Genomic DNA, 17918 nt, shown 5'->3' on the forward strand with positions numbered 1-17918 from the left:
ATTATTATTAGTTATTGTTGTTATTGTTATGTGCCATCAGGTTGCCTGCGACTCATAGCAACCCTATGTACAGTGCACTCTGCTCTATCCTGAGACAGTCTCCCGCCCTCCAACACACCTACCCCCATTACCCCAGTGGCTGTGTCAATTCATCTCACCTGGAATCTTCCACCTGCATTGTTCCCCATTGCAAGAATGATGTCCTTCTCCAAGGACTGGTCCTTCCTGGCAATATATCTAAAGTATGTCAGATGGAGCTTCAAAATCTTTGCCTCCAAGGAGCAATCTCGTTTCACCCTCTCCAGGATAAACCTGTTTGTCTTTTTGGCAGTTCATGGTATGTTCAGTACTTTTCTCTTGAACCACAACTCAAAGACATCAATGCTTATTCTCTTATCTTTGGTCGTTCTCCAGCTCTGATGCATAGCAAGTAATTGCGAGGACCATGGCCTGAATATGGCATACCTTAGTCTCCAGACTGACATCATTGCTTTTCAGCACTTTTGGCAGGTCTGTGACAGCAGCTTTCCCCAGAGCAATTAATCTTTTGATTTCTTGACTGCTGACACCAAGAGTATTGATTGTGACGCCAAGCAAGCTGAAATTGTGAACAACCTCAGTCTCTTCCCCATCTCTCATGGTGGTGCTGAACAACCTCAGTCTCTTCCCCATCTCTCATGGTGGTGCTGCCAATTGTCTCAGTGGTGAGAATCTTTGTCTTCTTGATGTTGAACTTCATACTGAAAACTGCAGTCCTTGACCTTGTGCAGCAAGTATTTCAGTTCCTCAGTTTCCACGAACAAGATTTTGTCATCTCATTATGTAGGGTGTTGATGAGTCTTCCTCCAATTCTGATAGCACTTTCCTCCTTGTAAAGTCCAGCCTTCTGCATCATCTGTTTTGCTTATAGATTGAAAAGGTATGGAGGCTAAATGCATCCCATACACTCTCCTTTCCTGATTTTGAGCCATGCAGTGTTTCCTTGCTCGTTTCTAAGAATTGCTTCCTGGTCCAAGTATAGGTCTCACATGAGCAAAATCAGGTGTTCTGGGATTGCCATTCTTTTCAACGTTAACCACAGTTTGTTGTGATCCACACAGTTAAATGCCTTTACATAGTCAGTAAAACACAGAAACTCCTCTGGTACTCTTTGCTTTTAGCCAAGATCCATCTAATGTTGGTGATAATGTCTCTGGTGCCACAGCCTCTTATATAAACTTGGCCTCTATTTCTGTAGTTCTCTGATTAATGTACTGTTCTAGCTGTTTTTTCAATAGTCTTCAGCAGGATTTTTGTGTGTGTGTGTGATATCACTGATATTGTTTGATAATATCCACACTCTCTTGGATTACACTTTTTTAAATCAGGACAGATATGGATCTCTTCCAGTCAATTGTCCTGGTAGCTGTCCTCCAGTTTTCTTGACACAACTTGGTGGACATGTCCAGGGCAGCATCTCTCTGTTGAAATATATCAGTTGGTATTCCGTAAATTCCTGGGACCTTGTTCTTTGCTACCTCTTTCAGAGAAGCTTGATTCTTCCTCTTTTATCACTATTGCATCTTTTTTCCTATCATTGACTCTTGATCGTATGTTGTTTCATGAAATTCTTTTGCCTCAACCAAATCTTTTTTGTACAGTGACTCTGTGTACTTCTTCCATCTTCTTTTAATGCTTCTTGGATTTTTCAATATTCTTCCCATTGTTGTTTGTTTTGTACCGTTGAGTCAGAACCAACCCATTCACAGGCAAAAAACTGCACAGGAGGAGATTGCCGTCCTTCTTCCACAAAGCAGCTAGTGGATTTGAACTGAGTGCCTTCAAGATTGCAGCACAGCTTCTTGCTTAGAGGTCAGTAGAGTTCCCATTTTGCTGATAACATCCTTAAGTATTGCACTTGGTGCTTGAATTTGTTCTTCAGGTCTTTCTGATTAAGAAGTACCAAGCGAGTTCAGCTCTTTTGGTTTTCTGATTCCATCTCTTTACACATTTCATTCATAATACTTTGCTTTGTCTTTTAAACTGTCCTTTGAAATTTTCTGGTCAACTCCTTAACTTCCTGATTCCTTCCCCTTGCTTTGGCTTCTCTGCACTGTAGTACAATAGTCAGAGTCTCTACTGACATCCATCTAGGTATTTTCTTCCTCCTCTGCCTTTGCAGTGGAACCTCTTGCATTCTTATGCTGCCAGTGCAAAGGTAGGAAGTTCAAATCCATGAGCTGCTCCATGGGAGAAAGATGAGCAATCAACTCCTGTGCAGTTTTTTGCCTCTGAAAACCTATTAGAAGGTAAGCTGTGGGTTGGTTTCCCTGTAAAGTACATCACAACAACAACAGAGCAAATGACAGCAGCCAGGAGAATCTTGGGCATATTTATATCAAGACTAAGGCTATCTGAGGTCCTCTAATAAATTCTAAGCTTTTCTGAAATCTAAACTAGTCTTTGAAAATTAGCATTTATATGAAGTTTTCCTGTGTTGATGGTAGGTAAGAAGGGAATTTTTTTTTAATTGCATATACATATATGTACACGTTTGTTTTGTTTTAGCCTAATTGACTCATTGTTGTCAAGGCAGACCTCTTGACCCTCCAGCGGGTTTCCAAGGCTGTATAAATCACATGGAGAGATTGCCCATCTTTCTCTCTTGTAGCCACTGATGGTTTCAAACTGCCAGTAGCAGCATAACTCCCTAGGAAGAGTAAAAAAATTAATGATCTCTTAAGGCACATGACATGTGTTCTCTGCGTCTTAGTTAAGACAGTGTGAGCCCTGGATGGTGCTATTCTTTTATTTTAGGAATAGAAAAATGATTGATTTTCCTCCACTTGCAATTTACAGCCCCAGAAAACTGATGGACCATCACTGTGAGTTGAAAAGACTCAAAAGCAATGAGTCGAATATTAATAAAAATAGCCTTACAGAATATTATTTGTTACTAGTCTGTTTGATAAGGAATTCACTCTAAAAGCAAAATGAACAGCTGCTGGTTAATATTATTCTGAAGTTCTCATTATTTGCCATTACAAAATCTTTTAAGGAAGAGAGTCGTCTTTACAAATAATTTTGCTCTTAAATTTTATTACTGAACTTTAAATTAAAAATCATATTTCATAGTGTTCTATTGTGAACTGTTAAGTATTTGTTATTTTTATAATGTTGAACTGTAAGTTCCCAAGTTTTCTCTCTTGAGTCAATGATATTAGAAATATATAAGTGACTAAAGGAATTCTGGATATACACTGGTTAAAATCATGAAGCTGCTAACAAAAATGTTGTTAGTCCGAACCCACCAGCCTCTCCAGCAGTGGATTATAAGGCAGTCTGCTTTTGTAAAGATTTACCACTTTGGTAACCATATGTGCAGTGCTACTCTGTCCAATTCAATGTACTGAGCAAATAATTTGGGAAGCTGGATTTTAAGAATATGGCATTAAGAGTGGAGGAAGACTTATCAAAAACCTTCGTTATAGAAATGACATAATTTTGCTTGCTGAAAGTGAGGACTTGAGATGCTTGCTGCAGAAAATAAAAAACTACAGCCTTCACTGTGGATTACATCTCAAAATCAAGAAAACAAAAATCCTCACTAATGGTCCAATGGCAACATTATGGTAAATGGAGAATATATTGAAATTGTTAATGATTCCATCTAGCCTGGATCTACATCAAGAGATGGAATACTATGCAGCACGCAGGAGCAATAATTTTATACATTATTACCTAACATGGGAAGGACTGAGTGAACTAATTTAGTCCCACAGGATAACTATTGTTTAAGACCGTTATTATAGAATAAGTAAGGATCTAGGAGGGGTGGGAGAGGCTGGAAGCAGAGAGATGTGGATATACAGGGGGAAGATCAGATTAATCATTGAGTTGTACAATTTGATGGGTGGGGGTTTAAGGGAAGTTGAAAGAATTTGTTCAAATTTGTATTAGAATTTTGTAAATAAACTAGTGAGAAGAAAAAAAAAAAGAGCTGTATAGCATTGGGAAAGTCTGCTCTCAGGGATCTCTCTAAAGTCCTGAAGAGCAGTGCTATCAGTTAAAAGACTAAGGTGTGCCTAATTCAAGCCATTGTCTATACAGTCACTTGCTATGCATCTGAGAGTTAGACAATGAACTGATGCCTTTGAATTGTGGTGTTGGAGAAAAGTACTGAATAGCATATGGACTGCCAAAAGAACAAACCAGTGTGTCTTGGAGGCAGTGCAACCAGTGCTCATCTAAGAGTAAGGGATGGCAGAGCTTCATCTCACATACTTTGGGCATATTGTTATGAGAGGCTGTTTCTTGGAAAGGGACATAATGCTTGGAAAGGTGAAGGGTAAGTGAAAGAGGAAAACATTCAACATGATAGACTGATACTGTGACTGCGAAAATGGGCTCAAGTGTGTCAGGGATGATAAAGGTGGCTCAGGATAGGGTTCAGATCTGTTGGTCATAGGGTTGTTATTAGTCGTTCTCAACTCAGTGGTGCCTAACAATAACAATAACTTTCTTATCATACTTTGACTGTCAGGATCAACTCAGTAGCAGTGAATAGTAATGGTGGTAGTATAAGTGAACAGAGATAACAGAAGAAGTACCCAAATACTATAATTGTTAGTGGTGATTCTGAGAGAGAGCTGGAGCTCTGCACTTGTATTGTGTTACTTGTCAACAGTTCACATCCACCAGCTGCTCTTGGGAGAAAGAGAAACAGCCTGGGAAACATCACAATTCAGAGGTGTTGGTTCTTCTGTCATTCTTCTTCATTGTCTAACTCTCAGATACAATGTTGTTGATTGCTGTCGAGTTGAACAAAACTCATGGTGACTGTATGAACAAAAGGCCTGAAGCCTTTCTATTACTGTCATTTACCAAAGTTCATAGAGTTTCCAGAGGCATGATTTTAGGAAGTGGATGCCAACATAGCAAGTGATTCTAAAGACAATGACTTAAATTAGACTGACAACATTGCTCTTTAGGACTTTAGATAGATCCTTGACAGCAGATTTTCCCAATGCTATACATCTCCTGAACTGAATAAGAACTGACTCCATGGCCATAAATATGTGTGTAGTCAAACTTTGCAAACATATTTTATATCAAATGAAGTTTAAAATAATTATTTTCAAAAAATTTCTTATATTTAAACTTGTTAATTCTTTGTCATTTCCCTGTGGTTCGCATTACACTTCATTCCTCCTTTCTGTTTGTTTTCTAGGTGTTTGTGAGTTGCAATTTCTGTGGCAAGTCTATATCATACAGCTGTTCAACTGTGCCTCATCAGGGCCGAGGTTTTAGTCAGTATGGAGTCAGCGGCTCACCAACAAAATCCAAGGTCACAAGTTGCCCAGGCTGTCGGAAACCTCTTCCTCGATGTGCACTTTGCCTTATTAATATGGGAACACCTGTTTCTAGCTGCCCTGGTATGACATAATTTTATAAAATACATTTTCCTGAGTTAAAATTGTTCCTATTTAATGTAGTGTAAATAAAATCCATGCTAACTGAGTTTCCTTAATACAATGAACAAATTTTCTTGCTTGAAGACTTTCATGTTCCTCAGCACAGGATAGGGCAAAGTCAGATCCATGATTATAGCGTTTCTATGAGTCAGAGTAGGCTTGATAGCACCTAACATAAACAACAACGTAATTGAGAAAATAGACACATTTTGAAGCTTCGTCTGGCAGTCTTTGGACATGCTACAAGGAGGAACCAGTCCTTGGAGAGGGACAGCACAAGAGAGGAAGACCCTTGATGAGATGGATTGATTCAGTGATGGGGGTAATGAGAGTAGGTGTGTTGGAGACAGGTAAGATTGGCACAGAATAGAGCAGAATGTAGGGCTGTTGTACATAGAGTCACTATGAGTTGCAAGTGACTGGACGGCACATAACAACAATAACAACATGTATTAAAAGTAAAATTGCAAAAAAACCCAAAAAAAACAAAAAAATTGAATCTATGTATGCTTAAGTAATCCTACAAATGTTCAATTTAAAGTTTGTGGGACAAGCTTAAATATTAAGTAATTTTATAATTAAGCTATTATCACCGTGTGTACTTAAAGTTCTCTCAAAGTTTTGTTGTCGATAAAAAGTATCCTGTATTTATAAAGAGCTTTTGACATGTTTTCATTACCTGGTAAGTATATACGCCTTTGTTAGAAATAGTAGGATTAATGTTTACTATTAACAGTAAATTGACTTGGAAAAAAATTTTTAAGAGTCTCAGATAAGTCAGTATAAGTCTTTTCCACACTGACTAGGAATATTCCAGGTATTAAATAATATAAAAATGATACTATGCCAAAATTTTAATTGAAAACATTTTGATGATGTGACATCTGATATAATGAAGACCGAATGAGAAAGAATGTCAGGATGCCTGCCTTTTTTAGTTTTAACTCTGTGATAAGTGAAATCTGGAACTAAAGAAAGAAAATCAGTAGTTGGAAAATAAGATCTTGATACTAGAAACCGTGGATGGAGATCATATATATTTTGCAAGACCAACACATAACTTTTCTTTCCAACATAAACAATGTCTATACACTTTGTAACAATGACCATTCCACCTTATAGGTGGAATGCAGAGAAATCAGATTATCTCAGGATAGGGGAGGCTTCAGAGCTGTTATACAGAGGGTCACTATGTGTCGCAGGTGACTTGATGGCACATAACAGCAAAAACAACGTGGAAAGAGGCAGGAACTCTGGTGGCCTAGTGACAAGAAGCTGTTCTGCAATCCCAAAGACACATGATTCAAGGTTACCAGCTGGGAGAAGGATGGGCTCTCTCCTCCCAGGCAGTTAACTGCCTCTGAAAAACAACCAGAGGGTCAGCTATGGGTCAGTTGTGACTCTAAGATACACAATGACATCATTGAAAGAGGCACTGAGAAGGTCAGTATTATCAGTCACAACAAGAGCAAGGGTTAGCAGATCAGTAGTTGCATATACACAAATTCTAGTTGAAAATGAAGAAAATAGACGTTCATGAGAGCTACAGTACAACCTTAACTGTATCCCACCTGAATTTTGTAACTATCTTAAGAATAGATTTGACACAGTAAGCACTAATGCCCAAACACCAGACAAGTTGTGGAATGACTTAAAAGACAGCAGAAACAGAAGGTCATTAATAAGGTAAAAAAGAAAAAGGAACAAAATATGTGTCAAGAGACTTTGAAACTTGCTTCTAAATGTAGAGTAGCTAAAGTAAATAATATGTTCTTGAGTCTGTCCCACTTGAATTCAAATATCTTAAATCTATGAATTTAAAAATTATCTTAAGAATAGGTTTGAAGCATTGAACATCAGTGATTGAAGAGTTTTGGATAATATCAGGGATATCATCTATGAAGAGAGAAATGGTCACTATAAAGGCAGAGGAGAAAGAAAAAACCAAAATGCTTGTCAGAAGAGACTATGAAAATTGCAGAAGAACATTGAGAAGCCAGAAGAAGTGTTGAGATCAATTAGCCAAACCAGAGAATTTCAAGGAGCAGTTCCAGAACACAAACAAACAATTATAATGGAATGTGCAGAGACCCATGATATGGAGACTAAAAAGGGAATAACTCACTTAGCATTCCACAACTTGAAAGAATTGAAAAATGAATTCAAGCCTTGAGTTGCAATACTTAGAGAAGTTATTGGCAAAATCTAGAATGATCCAGGATATATTAGAAAAGATGGAGGGAATACACAGAATCACTATACCAAATGAATTGGCTGATACTGAAATATTTCAGGAAGTGTCATATGATCAAACAACAGTGGTAATGAAGGAAGAAGTTCAAGCTGCACTGAAGGCTATGAAGGCCAGCAATTGATTGGGATACTAGTTGTTTCAAGTGATAGATGCAGTCCTGGGCATACTCACCAGTCTCTGCCAGGATATTTGGAGGATAGCTGCCTTGCCGACTACAGAGATCCATTGTACCCATTCCCAAGAAGGATAATCCCACATATTGTAGAAATTATCAAACAATATCATTAATATCACATACAAGCAAAGTACTGCTGAAGATCATTTAAAAATGGCTAAAGCAGTACATAGACAGAACTACCAGAAGTTCAAGCTGGGTTTAGAAGAGGCTGTGGCACCAGGAATATCTCTGGTGATGTCAGATGGATCCTAGACAAAAGGAAGAATGCCAGAAGAATGTTTGTGCTTTATTGACTGTGCAAAGGCATTTGACTGTGAATCATGGTCAACATTGAGAACAATGGTAATCCCAGAACACTTAATTATGCTCATGAAAAACCTACACCTAGCCAAAGAGGCTATTATGTGAACAGAGCAATGGAATACATGGTTTAAAAACAATCCTTTCTCCATATCTATTCAATTTCTATACTGAGCAAATTATTCTAGAAGTTGAACACTGAAAAAAAATGTGGCATGAGGATAAAAAGGGAGACTTATCAACAACCCAGTTATGCAGATAACACAGCCTTGCACAATGAATCAGAATTGACTGGACAGTAACTAGCATCCATAACATTCACACTAGGGAATTGAGTGTTATTTTAAGATTGGACTGGCAGGTCCTTTCTACTTATCCTATTTATTTTTTCTCTTGTACAGTTTGTTCATATAAGTGGTCTGTGTTACTGTTCTTTAACATCTATGAAAGACTGAGTCAGAATTGACAACAGCAGTGGGATTTTGATACTACTAACAGAACTTGATAGGTTTTTACTATGTACTACAGTAAAATAGAAGGTAAAAAATAACAGCACAAATAAATCTGTTAATTGACTCAGGAATAGTTAAATGTATTGCATCCTTTGGAGCATAAACCACAGATAATGATAATGGTTATTTGCCTTCTAATAGCACCTGAGAGAGTTCTAGTGTCATAGTCTGTAAAGGGTTGCACTGTTAATCCAGTGGTGACACGGCTCTGGCAGTTTGAATCTACCTTTCACTCTAAGGAATAAAGGCGAGTAGTTTCCTCCTATGCTCTTTGTAGCCGCAGAAAACCACTGGATGGTCAGTTAAAGTTGTTTCCCACTCGATGGCAATGAGTTTGATTTTTAAGGCATCTTTGCTTTGTTCCCTTTTCTATGCACTGACTTTTCATTCTTCTCCTACTTTGGAAATATGTATTAAAAAATTTTTTTAAATCTTTTCTAGATTCTAAAAATAACCATGAACGTTTTAAATGCTCTAATAAAAACTAATTAATGACTTTTAAGTAGTTGGGCTTATCATATGTAACATTCTTCTATATTTACCTCACAAATTTTATTTTGTGAGGCAAATATTTGCTTGAGAAATAATTTTTATATAGTATATACACGAGTACTTTATTTCCTACTTTTATTTAAAACTAACGTGCTTGCATGAAAGATCCCTACCCCACTTGTGCTATTCAGTACATGAATAATATGATTTTTCTTGAGGGGAAAAATACTAGGCCACATCTCTTATCTACTGTTTTAAAAAATCTCCAAATGATCTGAAAATATAAGTTTATAAAAAGGAGTCTACAGTTATTTAATTTAGCACAAAATCCCAACACTGTTCAGAACTGACATGGACCTATTAGGATCTGCAGCTCTGTTGTTTGTACTTGTCCATGTATTTTACCACAGAAATACTCATGTGTTTCCCTTAGATTTCTGTGGAGTGTTATATAATATTTGACTTTTTTTCCCTCAAGTCCCTGAGCATTCCGAATTTTTAAAATATATCTCTAAGTAGCATAGTTCATAGTAAATTGCAATGCTAACCCAAAGACCTCTTATCTTTGGTGGTCATAATCCACCAGCAATTCTGTTGAAGAAAGATGGGATAGTCTCTTCCCTTTACAGTTTATAGCCTGGGAAAACGACTAGAAGGGGCTCACTGAGTCAGAACCAACTCAGTGACAGAGTTTGTTCCGTTCATCCCTCAATGATGGGTGAGGAACTGTATATAACTGTAAAATACTAGGAGTTCTGAAGGAAGGAGACGTTACTTCTATCTGAAAGATGCCAGGTAGACTTCAGGAAAAAGTGGTTTAAGGTAATCCTTTAAAGATTGAAAGATTTAAATGTATAGGTTTTTCAGGAAAGCCTTTACAGATTACAGTCCAAGAATAAAAAATAAAAAAAATATAGTAGGTTAAAGAGATTGGAAAGGATGTTGAGTATAAGGAATGTATGAGTATAAGGAATTAGCAAATACATCGTGTAACAAGGGCCTAGGAATCGGACTGCTAGAAAATAGTATAGAAACAGTAAAGAAAACATGAATATGATCTTTAAAGGCATTGCAAAGCTGAGGAAATTGGAAAATAATGAGCATATTCTTTTTTGGATAGTGAAAGCAGATGAATCTTAGTTTCAAAGGAATCTTAGTTCCAAACTAAAACGGGGCCTGAATGGAAACAAATGCTGGCTCATGTCAATTTAAAGGTGTGCAAAAGTCTCTTGCTTTGACTCTCCATCCCTCACATTTCAGGCAGTCTAGTTCTACAAGCTGTCTTAACTAAGAGTTCTACTTAATTTTCTCTGGAATATTAGAGTTCTGTGTAAACAGTTCTGACTTATACCCTTATATTGTTGTTGTGTACCATTGAGTTGGAATCCATAGCTGACCTTTTGGTTGGTTTTCAGAGGCAGTTAATTGCATGGGAGGAGATTGCCTGTCTTTCTCCTGTAAAGCAGCCAGTGAAGCACAGCTTCTTGCCACTAGTTCACCAGAGCTCCCTTTTATCCTTATAAATGATAAATATTTATTGAATACTTTAAATTTATATTAAATATTATTTTGTGTGTGTATATCCTATTTTACGTGCTAGGAATGCTGCAGTAAGTGGAACAGACAAAAATCCATTTGAGTGTTTAGCTTCTGGGTAGTTGTTGTTGTTATGTGCCGTCGAGTCATTTGCGACTCATAGCGACCCTATGTACAACAGCCCTAAACCCTGCTCTATCCTGTGCCAATCGCACTGTCTCTGATACACCCATCCCCCCCAGTCACTGAACCAATCCGCCTCATAGAGGGTCTTCCCCTCCTGCGCTGTCCCTCCACTCTACCCAGCATGATGTCCCTCTCTAAAGACCTGTCTCTCCTTACAACATGTCCAAAGTATGTCAGATGAAGCCCCAGAATCCTTGCCTCCAAGGAGCAGCCTGGTTTAATCCTCTCTACGATGAATCTGTTTTCTTGGCAGTCCATGGTACATTCAATCCTCTTCTCCAGCACCACAGCTCAAAGGCGTCAATTCTCCTTCTATCCTCCCTAGTCATTGTCCAACTCTCTGATGCATAACAAGTGATTGCAAAAACCATGGCCTATATCAGGCGGACCTTAGTCTCCAGAGAGACACTGTTGCTCTTCAGTATTTTGGAGAGATCCCTAACCACAGACTTTCCCATCGCAATACTTTTTTTATTTCCTGGCTACTGGTGCCAAGAGTGTTGACCGTGGAGCTGCGGAAACTGAAGCTGTGAACAATCTCAATCTCTTCGCCATCCATCCTGATGCTACCGATTGGTCCAGTGGTGAGACTTTTTGTCTTCTTAACATTGAGCCTCAGTCCATATTGAAAACTGCAGTCCTTGACCCTCTGTAGTAAGTGCATGAGGTCCTCCTTAGTTTCAGCGAGTGGTAGTGTATTTTTAAAAGCTATACATGGTTTTCTATCATATTATCCATCCATCCATTATTATTTATTATTATTATTATTGACCATTTGCTGACTAGTCACTTGTGTCTCTTAGCAGCCCTTATAGGATGAAGTAGAACTACCCTATAAAGTTTCCAAGACTATAAATCTTTGAGAAAGCAAACTGCCACATCTTTCTCCCACAGAGCAGCTAGTGGGTTTGAATCACTGACATTTTGGTTAGTAACAGAGTGCTTACCCACCATATCACCAGCACTCCTCATTATTTCCAGTTAGAGCATTTGTGAAGTGGGAGTTTTCCAAAAAGATTCTGTAGTATTCATCTACGTAACTCACTATAAATATTTTTGGTTAAAGTAATTTGATCTTGAAAAGCCTTTTCATATATAGTGAGGAGGTTATTTCCAGCTTCATTTGAGAAACAAGTAGCCTCTTTTTAAATGGAAAATAATTTATAACTGCTTTACACAAAAATACAAAGTGGTGTTTCTATAAGATCTTGTTGATTGCTGTCAAGTTGGAGCCAATCCATATCTGATCCTCTAGTAAGTACAACAACAACAACAACAGTAAGTATTCAGAGGCAGTAAATCACATGAGAAGAGCTTGCCCATCCTCCCTTGGAGCAGCTGGTGTATTCGAAACTCGTGCCTTTAGGATTGTGGTACAGCTTCTTACCTCTAGGCCACACGAGCTTGAATATATTTCCTATGATTTTTCTTCTTCCTATTTCTTTTTCCTTCTTTTATTACTTTGGTGAATTCTTCAGAGGATGTTTTATGGAATTTTATATGTTGTATTTATATGTATATACAAGTAGAGAACTTTAAATTATATTGTGGTTTATATAATAGTGAAACTGCTGTTTTAGCTACTGTGAAGTGTACAGTTGTTGTGTACCATCTAGTCAGAACCAACCCATAGCTGATCCTCCAGCAAGTTTTCAAAGGCAGTAAATCACACAACTTTGTTTTCTGAAAGTGAGGAGGACTTGAAGCACTTACTGCAGAACAAAGAATATAGCCTTCAATATGGATTGCATCTCATTGTCAAGAAAACAAAAATTTTTACCAGTGGACCAATAGGCAACATCCTGATAGAGAAAAGATTAAAGCTGTCAACAGCTTCATCTTACTTGAATCCACAATCAACACCCTTGATTTAGCAGTCATTATACTGGGAAAGTCTGCAGTTAGGGACGTCTCCAAATTATTGAGGAAGTAGGAAGGACTACAGTGGCCTGATCCAGGCCATTCTCTTTCCAGTTACTTGCTATGCATTGAGAGCTGGACAATAAATAAGAATGACAAGAGAAGAATTTGATGCCTTTGAGCTGTGGTGTTGGAGAATAGTACCGAACATCTCATGAACTGCTAAAAGAACAAACAAATATGTCTTGTAGAGGGTGCAGCTAGAGTCCTGTTTGGAGGCAAAGATGATAAAACTTTGCCTCATTATACTTCTTGCATGTTGTTAGGAGAAGCTATTCCTAGGAGAGGGACATGATGCTTGGAAAGGCAGCGGGTCAGCGGAGGAGAGGAAGACCTTCAACCAGGTGGATTGACATTGTGACTTCTACAGTGGGCTCTAGTGTGTCAGCAAGTGTGTGGATTGCACAGGACAGGACAGGGTTCAGATCTCTTCATAGGGTCTGTATGGGTCATACTTGACTCAGCAGCATCTAACAACAAATCACACAGGAGGATGTTCTCCATCTTTCTCCCAGGGAGAAGCTGGTGAATTAAATCTGCACGCCTTTGCATTGGCAGCACAATTCCTTACCACTAAGCCACTGCATTTCATTGGTAATTTTTGTAACATCACCATTATTTCTACAACTACCTTAGATTCTTGCTCCACCTTAAATTCAAAGCCATCTTAAGTTCTTCAACTCATTTTCACCTTCATATTAATAACAGATGAGATCATTTTTACATACATACAAGAATATCCCTGTGTTCATTAAAGTGTCACCACTAGTAATCTAGATGAGATTTTTAACCTTCTGTTAATGAATGCATTTTAGCTTAACTGATACATAGTTGCTTAACTAAGAAAATACTTGAAGTAGCCAAATAAATATTGTTTTTTGAGTATTCATTGTTATAAAAACACATAAATGAGAACATATATTTATAAATATTCATATGTAATACACTTTAATTTCATATAATACAGATAAGAGTGAATAAACATGTATTGTAATCATGAAACATCAGTGAGTTCCCTATACTGCTTATAAACTCTGTAGTAGTACACTTGAGCCTCCCACCCTGTGTAGTCCACCCCTATCTCCTCTTCAGAGGTAACCATTGTCCTGAATTGTGTAAATACTTTGCTTATCTGTATAGTTTTGTCACTGTTTACTTTTGTCTATGTCTTGAGTTCTGTTTAAATGAATCCTGAAGTGTGTTTTTGACTTGCCTTTTTTCTCTCAACATTGTTTTCCACTACTGCTTCTTCAGTTATTCTGATGAATGTTGGAGTGTTCTATTTTTTTTACTTGTGGCCTACTCAGTTGCCAGCGAAAGATAGGTCTTTCAAATCCACCAGCTGCTCCGAAAGAGATGTATAATCTCCCCATGTGCTGTTTACAGCCTTTGAAATCCCACTGGGTCGTCATCTATGAGTTGGCTCTGATGAGTTTTATGATTCATGGCTGTAAAACAGTTCTTTCAGTCTGTTAATGATGGATGTTTTGGTTGTTTCTAGATTTTCACTATTACAAACAATACTATTGTTAATATTTTGTGTATGTTTTGACATTTGCAAAAGTTACTGTAGTGTATTTATGGCAAAGAATTGCTAATTCATAACATGACTAATTCTGCTTACTCTTCCAATTAGGATTTTTTTTTTTAATCAGTATTCAGGAGGGAAATTGGTCTATAATTTTATTTTCTTATATTTGTTTCTGGTTCTGTTTATAAAGTTATACTATCTTCATTAAGTACATTCAGTCAGCCTCTTTTTCTACTTGAGAGTTTGTTTAGTTAAGAATTACCTGTCATTTGAGCACTTGATAGGTTTCTTCTATAAATGAGTTTGCTGTATTTTTGAGGGTAAGATTTTCTTTGTAGGAAAATATCTTTGTTGATTCACTTTCTCTGAAGTTTTTCTTTCTATTTTTTTTTAATTTTTATTGTATTATTTTTACGTGTACCATCAAATCAGATCTGACAGGTACAGGAGGAGATTGCCCCCTCCTTCTCCAGCAGAGCATCTGGTGGATTTGAACTGCGTACCTCTGGGATTGCTCGAATTGTTTTTAATGAACCTTCAGGACTTCTCTTTTTCTCTTCTACATTGTCTATTTAAATGTGAGGAGATTTATATAGTAGTCAGTTATCTAAACTAGATGAATCAAGTTTGCTATTTCTAAGTTATATTAAACATAGTTTTAGAATTATCTTTTGACTAATGTTGAGTAAAATATTCTGATGCAGTTAATGAAGACAACTTTTCTTTTCTTCATAGGAGGATCCAGATCAGATGAAAAAGTGGACTTGAGCAAGGATAAAAAATTAGCTCAATTTAACAACTGGTTTACTTGGTGTCACAATTGCAGGCATGGCGGTCATGCTGGACACATGCTCAGTTGGTTCAGGTAATCAGTGCATTCATTCCTTCTTGTATAGGCTTGGAATTGCAAAGATGAAACAATGGCTTTAAAGAAGTCAGGCTTACACCAGAGAGTTAATTTCTTCTATATTGTCACTTGAGCTAATAAGTGTTGTCAGCATTTCTTACATTAGACATCCTACATAATCTTAAACTCTAGTAATTATATTAGAAATGATTTAATTCTTTTATATGGATTAAATGTTTTATGGGTATAGATAGCATTATTTACCTTTATTTAGTTGGGCACAGGATATTGTTTATACAACTGACCAAATATTCTATAACATAAATGAAATGATAGAGTACATATCATACTACTACCTCAATTATCTTCTAATTATGTGTTATGTAAATAAGTACTCATGTAATGGAGACTTTCTAGATTGTATTTAACATTTTATTTTGAACACTCCAAGTACTCTCTGTATTTCATTCCTCTAACTTTCTATCTAGTTTTAACATTAGTTTTCATTAAAGCTGAGCATATACCTGCCACTTTGAGAAATATTGTTATATATACTTAGTAACTTCCCTCTCAACCAAGTTCAACTCTGAATTAATTTCTAATTGAATACCTTTGTCTCTGGACTTTCATTGTTATGGTTTTCTACTTGATACAACATTATATATATTTAGTGTGCATTTTTAACTGTAATGTAACCTCATTTTTCAGGGATCATGCAGAGTGCCCAGTGTCTGCTTGCACGTGTAAATGTATGCAGTTGGATACAACAGGGAATCTGGTACCTGCAGAGACTGTCCAGCCATAAAATACTATCACATAAAGAGAAATCTTCAAGCATGGAGCTTTCTAATAGAAGTCCTTCAAAGCTTAAAACATACCTCAGAACAATTCACTCATGACTTTCCTGTAATGGGAAATAAATCATTCTGTCAGATCAGCAGTGACCTTTGAGTGGTTTGATGTGTTTTCACAGAGACACATGTTCCTATAACAAGCATTAAAGGGTAGGCATGAGTTCCATTCAGTAGATTGAACAAGTTCATTCTGGAGAAACTTGATAGGGGTTGTGTTGAATTTATGAGTGCTTTATTAGCAGTTTTTCAAATAAGCATAAATAGATGATGACTTCATTCTCTTCAGAGTTGAATTAGGTATCTTTTCATAAAATCTGTGTGCTTTCAAAATAGAGTAAAATTATCAATTCAGTTCATAGTTTATAAACTCATCCATGGTTTGATTCCTTTGACATAAAAATGGTACATTTTCTCAAGTTGGCAAGTCTCTACCCTAACTGGAGAATACATTTTTATCAGTGTATGGCTAATATATATATATATTTAAGACACCTCTCCCTCCTACATATTCACTTAAGATAATAAATCTTTTGGCACAAACCGCTGTCTTCCTAGAAAGCTGAAACAGGGTATAACACAACCTTCTAAAGAGAAAAGTATTCACCATTTCAGGGAAACATGGTATTAAATTTTCGGTTCAAACGTTTTCTTTTAATGTTGTTATTTGTCTTTCAAGTTTTTATGCTGTATTAGCTCTTCCTGTCTTCATTATCTAGAAGCATTTTACTGAATAAAAATCTATGCAAGGTTTTATGTGGCCAGCCATCAATTGGTCCATGTCAGTATCTGTCAGATTCCCTCCTATTGGGAATCCCCCTGTTTTTCTCTTGGTAGACAGAGACTTGGTACAAAGGATTTATAGCATGTTTCTTTGTGATATGCATAAAACTGACCTGGATTTTGTAGTTGAAAATTGTGTTCCTCGATTCTAATTTTTTTAAGGAAAAATGTATTAAATTAAAGAATTTATGTTTGCTTTATGTGGTAAAAAATGAGACCTATGAGATTTGTTTAAGGTATTGTGTAAAAATTGAACGAAATTTTTTTTTAAATCTCAAGATCTGATACAGAAGTCCCTTTCTGAGGAAACACTGAATGTACTGCATATCTAAAGATTTTACCTAGATGACAATCTTCTTTTACAATGAAAGAATTTAAATATTGATAATTTTATTATTAGTATTGCTTTAAAAGGGGACATTTCCTCCAGTTTTTTAAATATATCTTACTGATTTCATTTTATTGCCATTAATATTACTTCATTTGAGTATTCCTTTCATTGTATTTAAATATGAAAGTCAGATTTAAGTAATGCTAAATTTTTACATCTACCTTTTAATTTCTCTTTAGCTAAAAGAGAATATAAAAATGTTGAGTTTATATAGAAAGAATAAGGTTCTAGTGAGAAAATACACTTTAAAAAATACATTATCATGAAACATGGCTATAAAGGCTTGTAAATAATCTGCTTATTTCTAACCATAATATGTAGGGTGACATTTCTAAAACTAAATGTGTTTGTCAGCCTAGCATTTTCTGTGAAACTGAAACATACCATTTATAAGATTCTGTTTTGTTTGTTTTGCATTTCAGTGTGTGCTACCAAGAAAATAAAAGCAAATTATTCTCCCACTTCTGGGTCACCCATAGTTGGGTCATTTTATATTATGTTCAATAAAGGTGTTTAATAAAAGTGTTTTTATTATTTTTCAACAACTAAATAAATCTAGATTGACGTTAACATGTCTTTTGAATTTTTTCTTATAGAAACTTTTTGTGAAAGCTACATATTGGTTTTGCATGCAATCATACATACAGTTTTGTTCTATGACATATAAGTCAGCATATCTTAGCC

At 36.4% G+C, this 17918-nt stretch overlaps 1 protein-coding gene across 1 annotated transcript in view; it reads left to right on the forward strand.

The window, feature by feature from the left end:
- Positions 1-16191, forward strand: part of MIOS (missing oocyte, meiosis regulator, homolog (Drosophila)) — a 45758-nt gene extending 29567 nt beyond the window's left edge. The window contains exons 8-10 of the mRNA XM_006880234.1: positions 5210-5414; positions 15098-15227; positions 15918-16191. Of these exons, the coding sequence (XP_006880296.1) occupies positions 5210-5414; positions 15098-15227; positions 15918-16014 (432 nt within the window). The 3' untranslated portion in view covers positions 16015-16191. The remainder of the gene's footprint in view (positions 1-5209; positions 5415-15097; positions 15228-15917) is intronic.
- The last annotated feature ends 1727 nt before the right edge of the window (positions 16192-17918 follow it).

This window comes from Elephantulus edwardii, unplaced genomic scaffold (assembly GCF_000299155.1).
Source record: "Elephantulus edwardii isolate Elephantulus edwardi_28Jun2011 unplaced genomic scaffold, EleEdw1.0 scaffold00007, whole genome shotgun sequence".
In the NCBI taxonomy this organism is placed as follows: domain Eukaryota; kingdom Metazoa; phylum Chordata; class Mammalia; order Macroscelidea; family Macroscelididae; genus Elephantulus; species Elephantulus edwardii.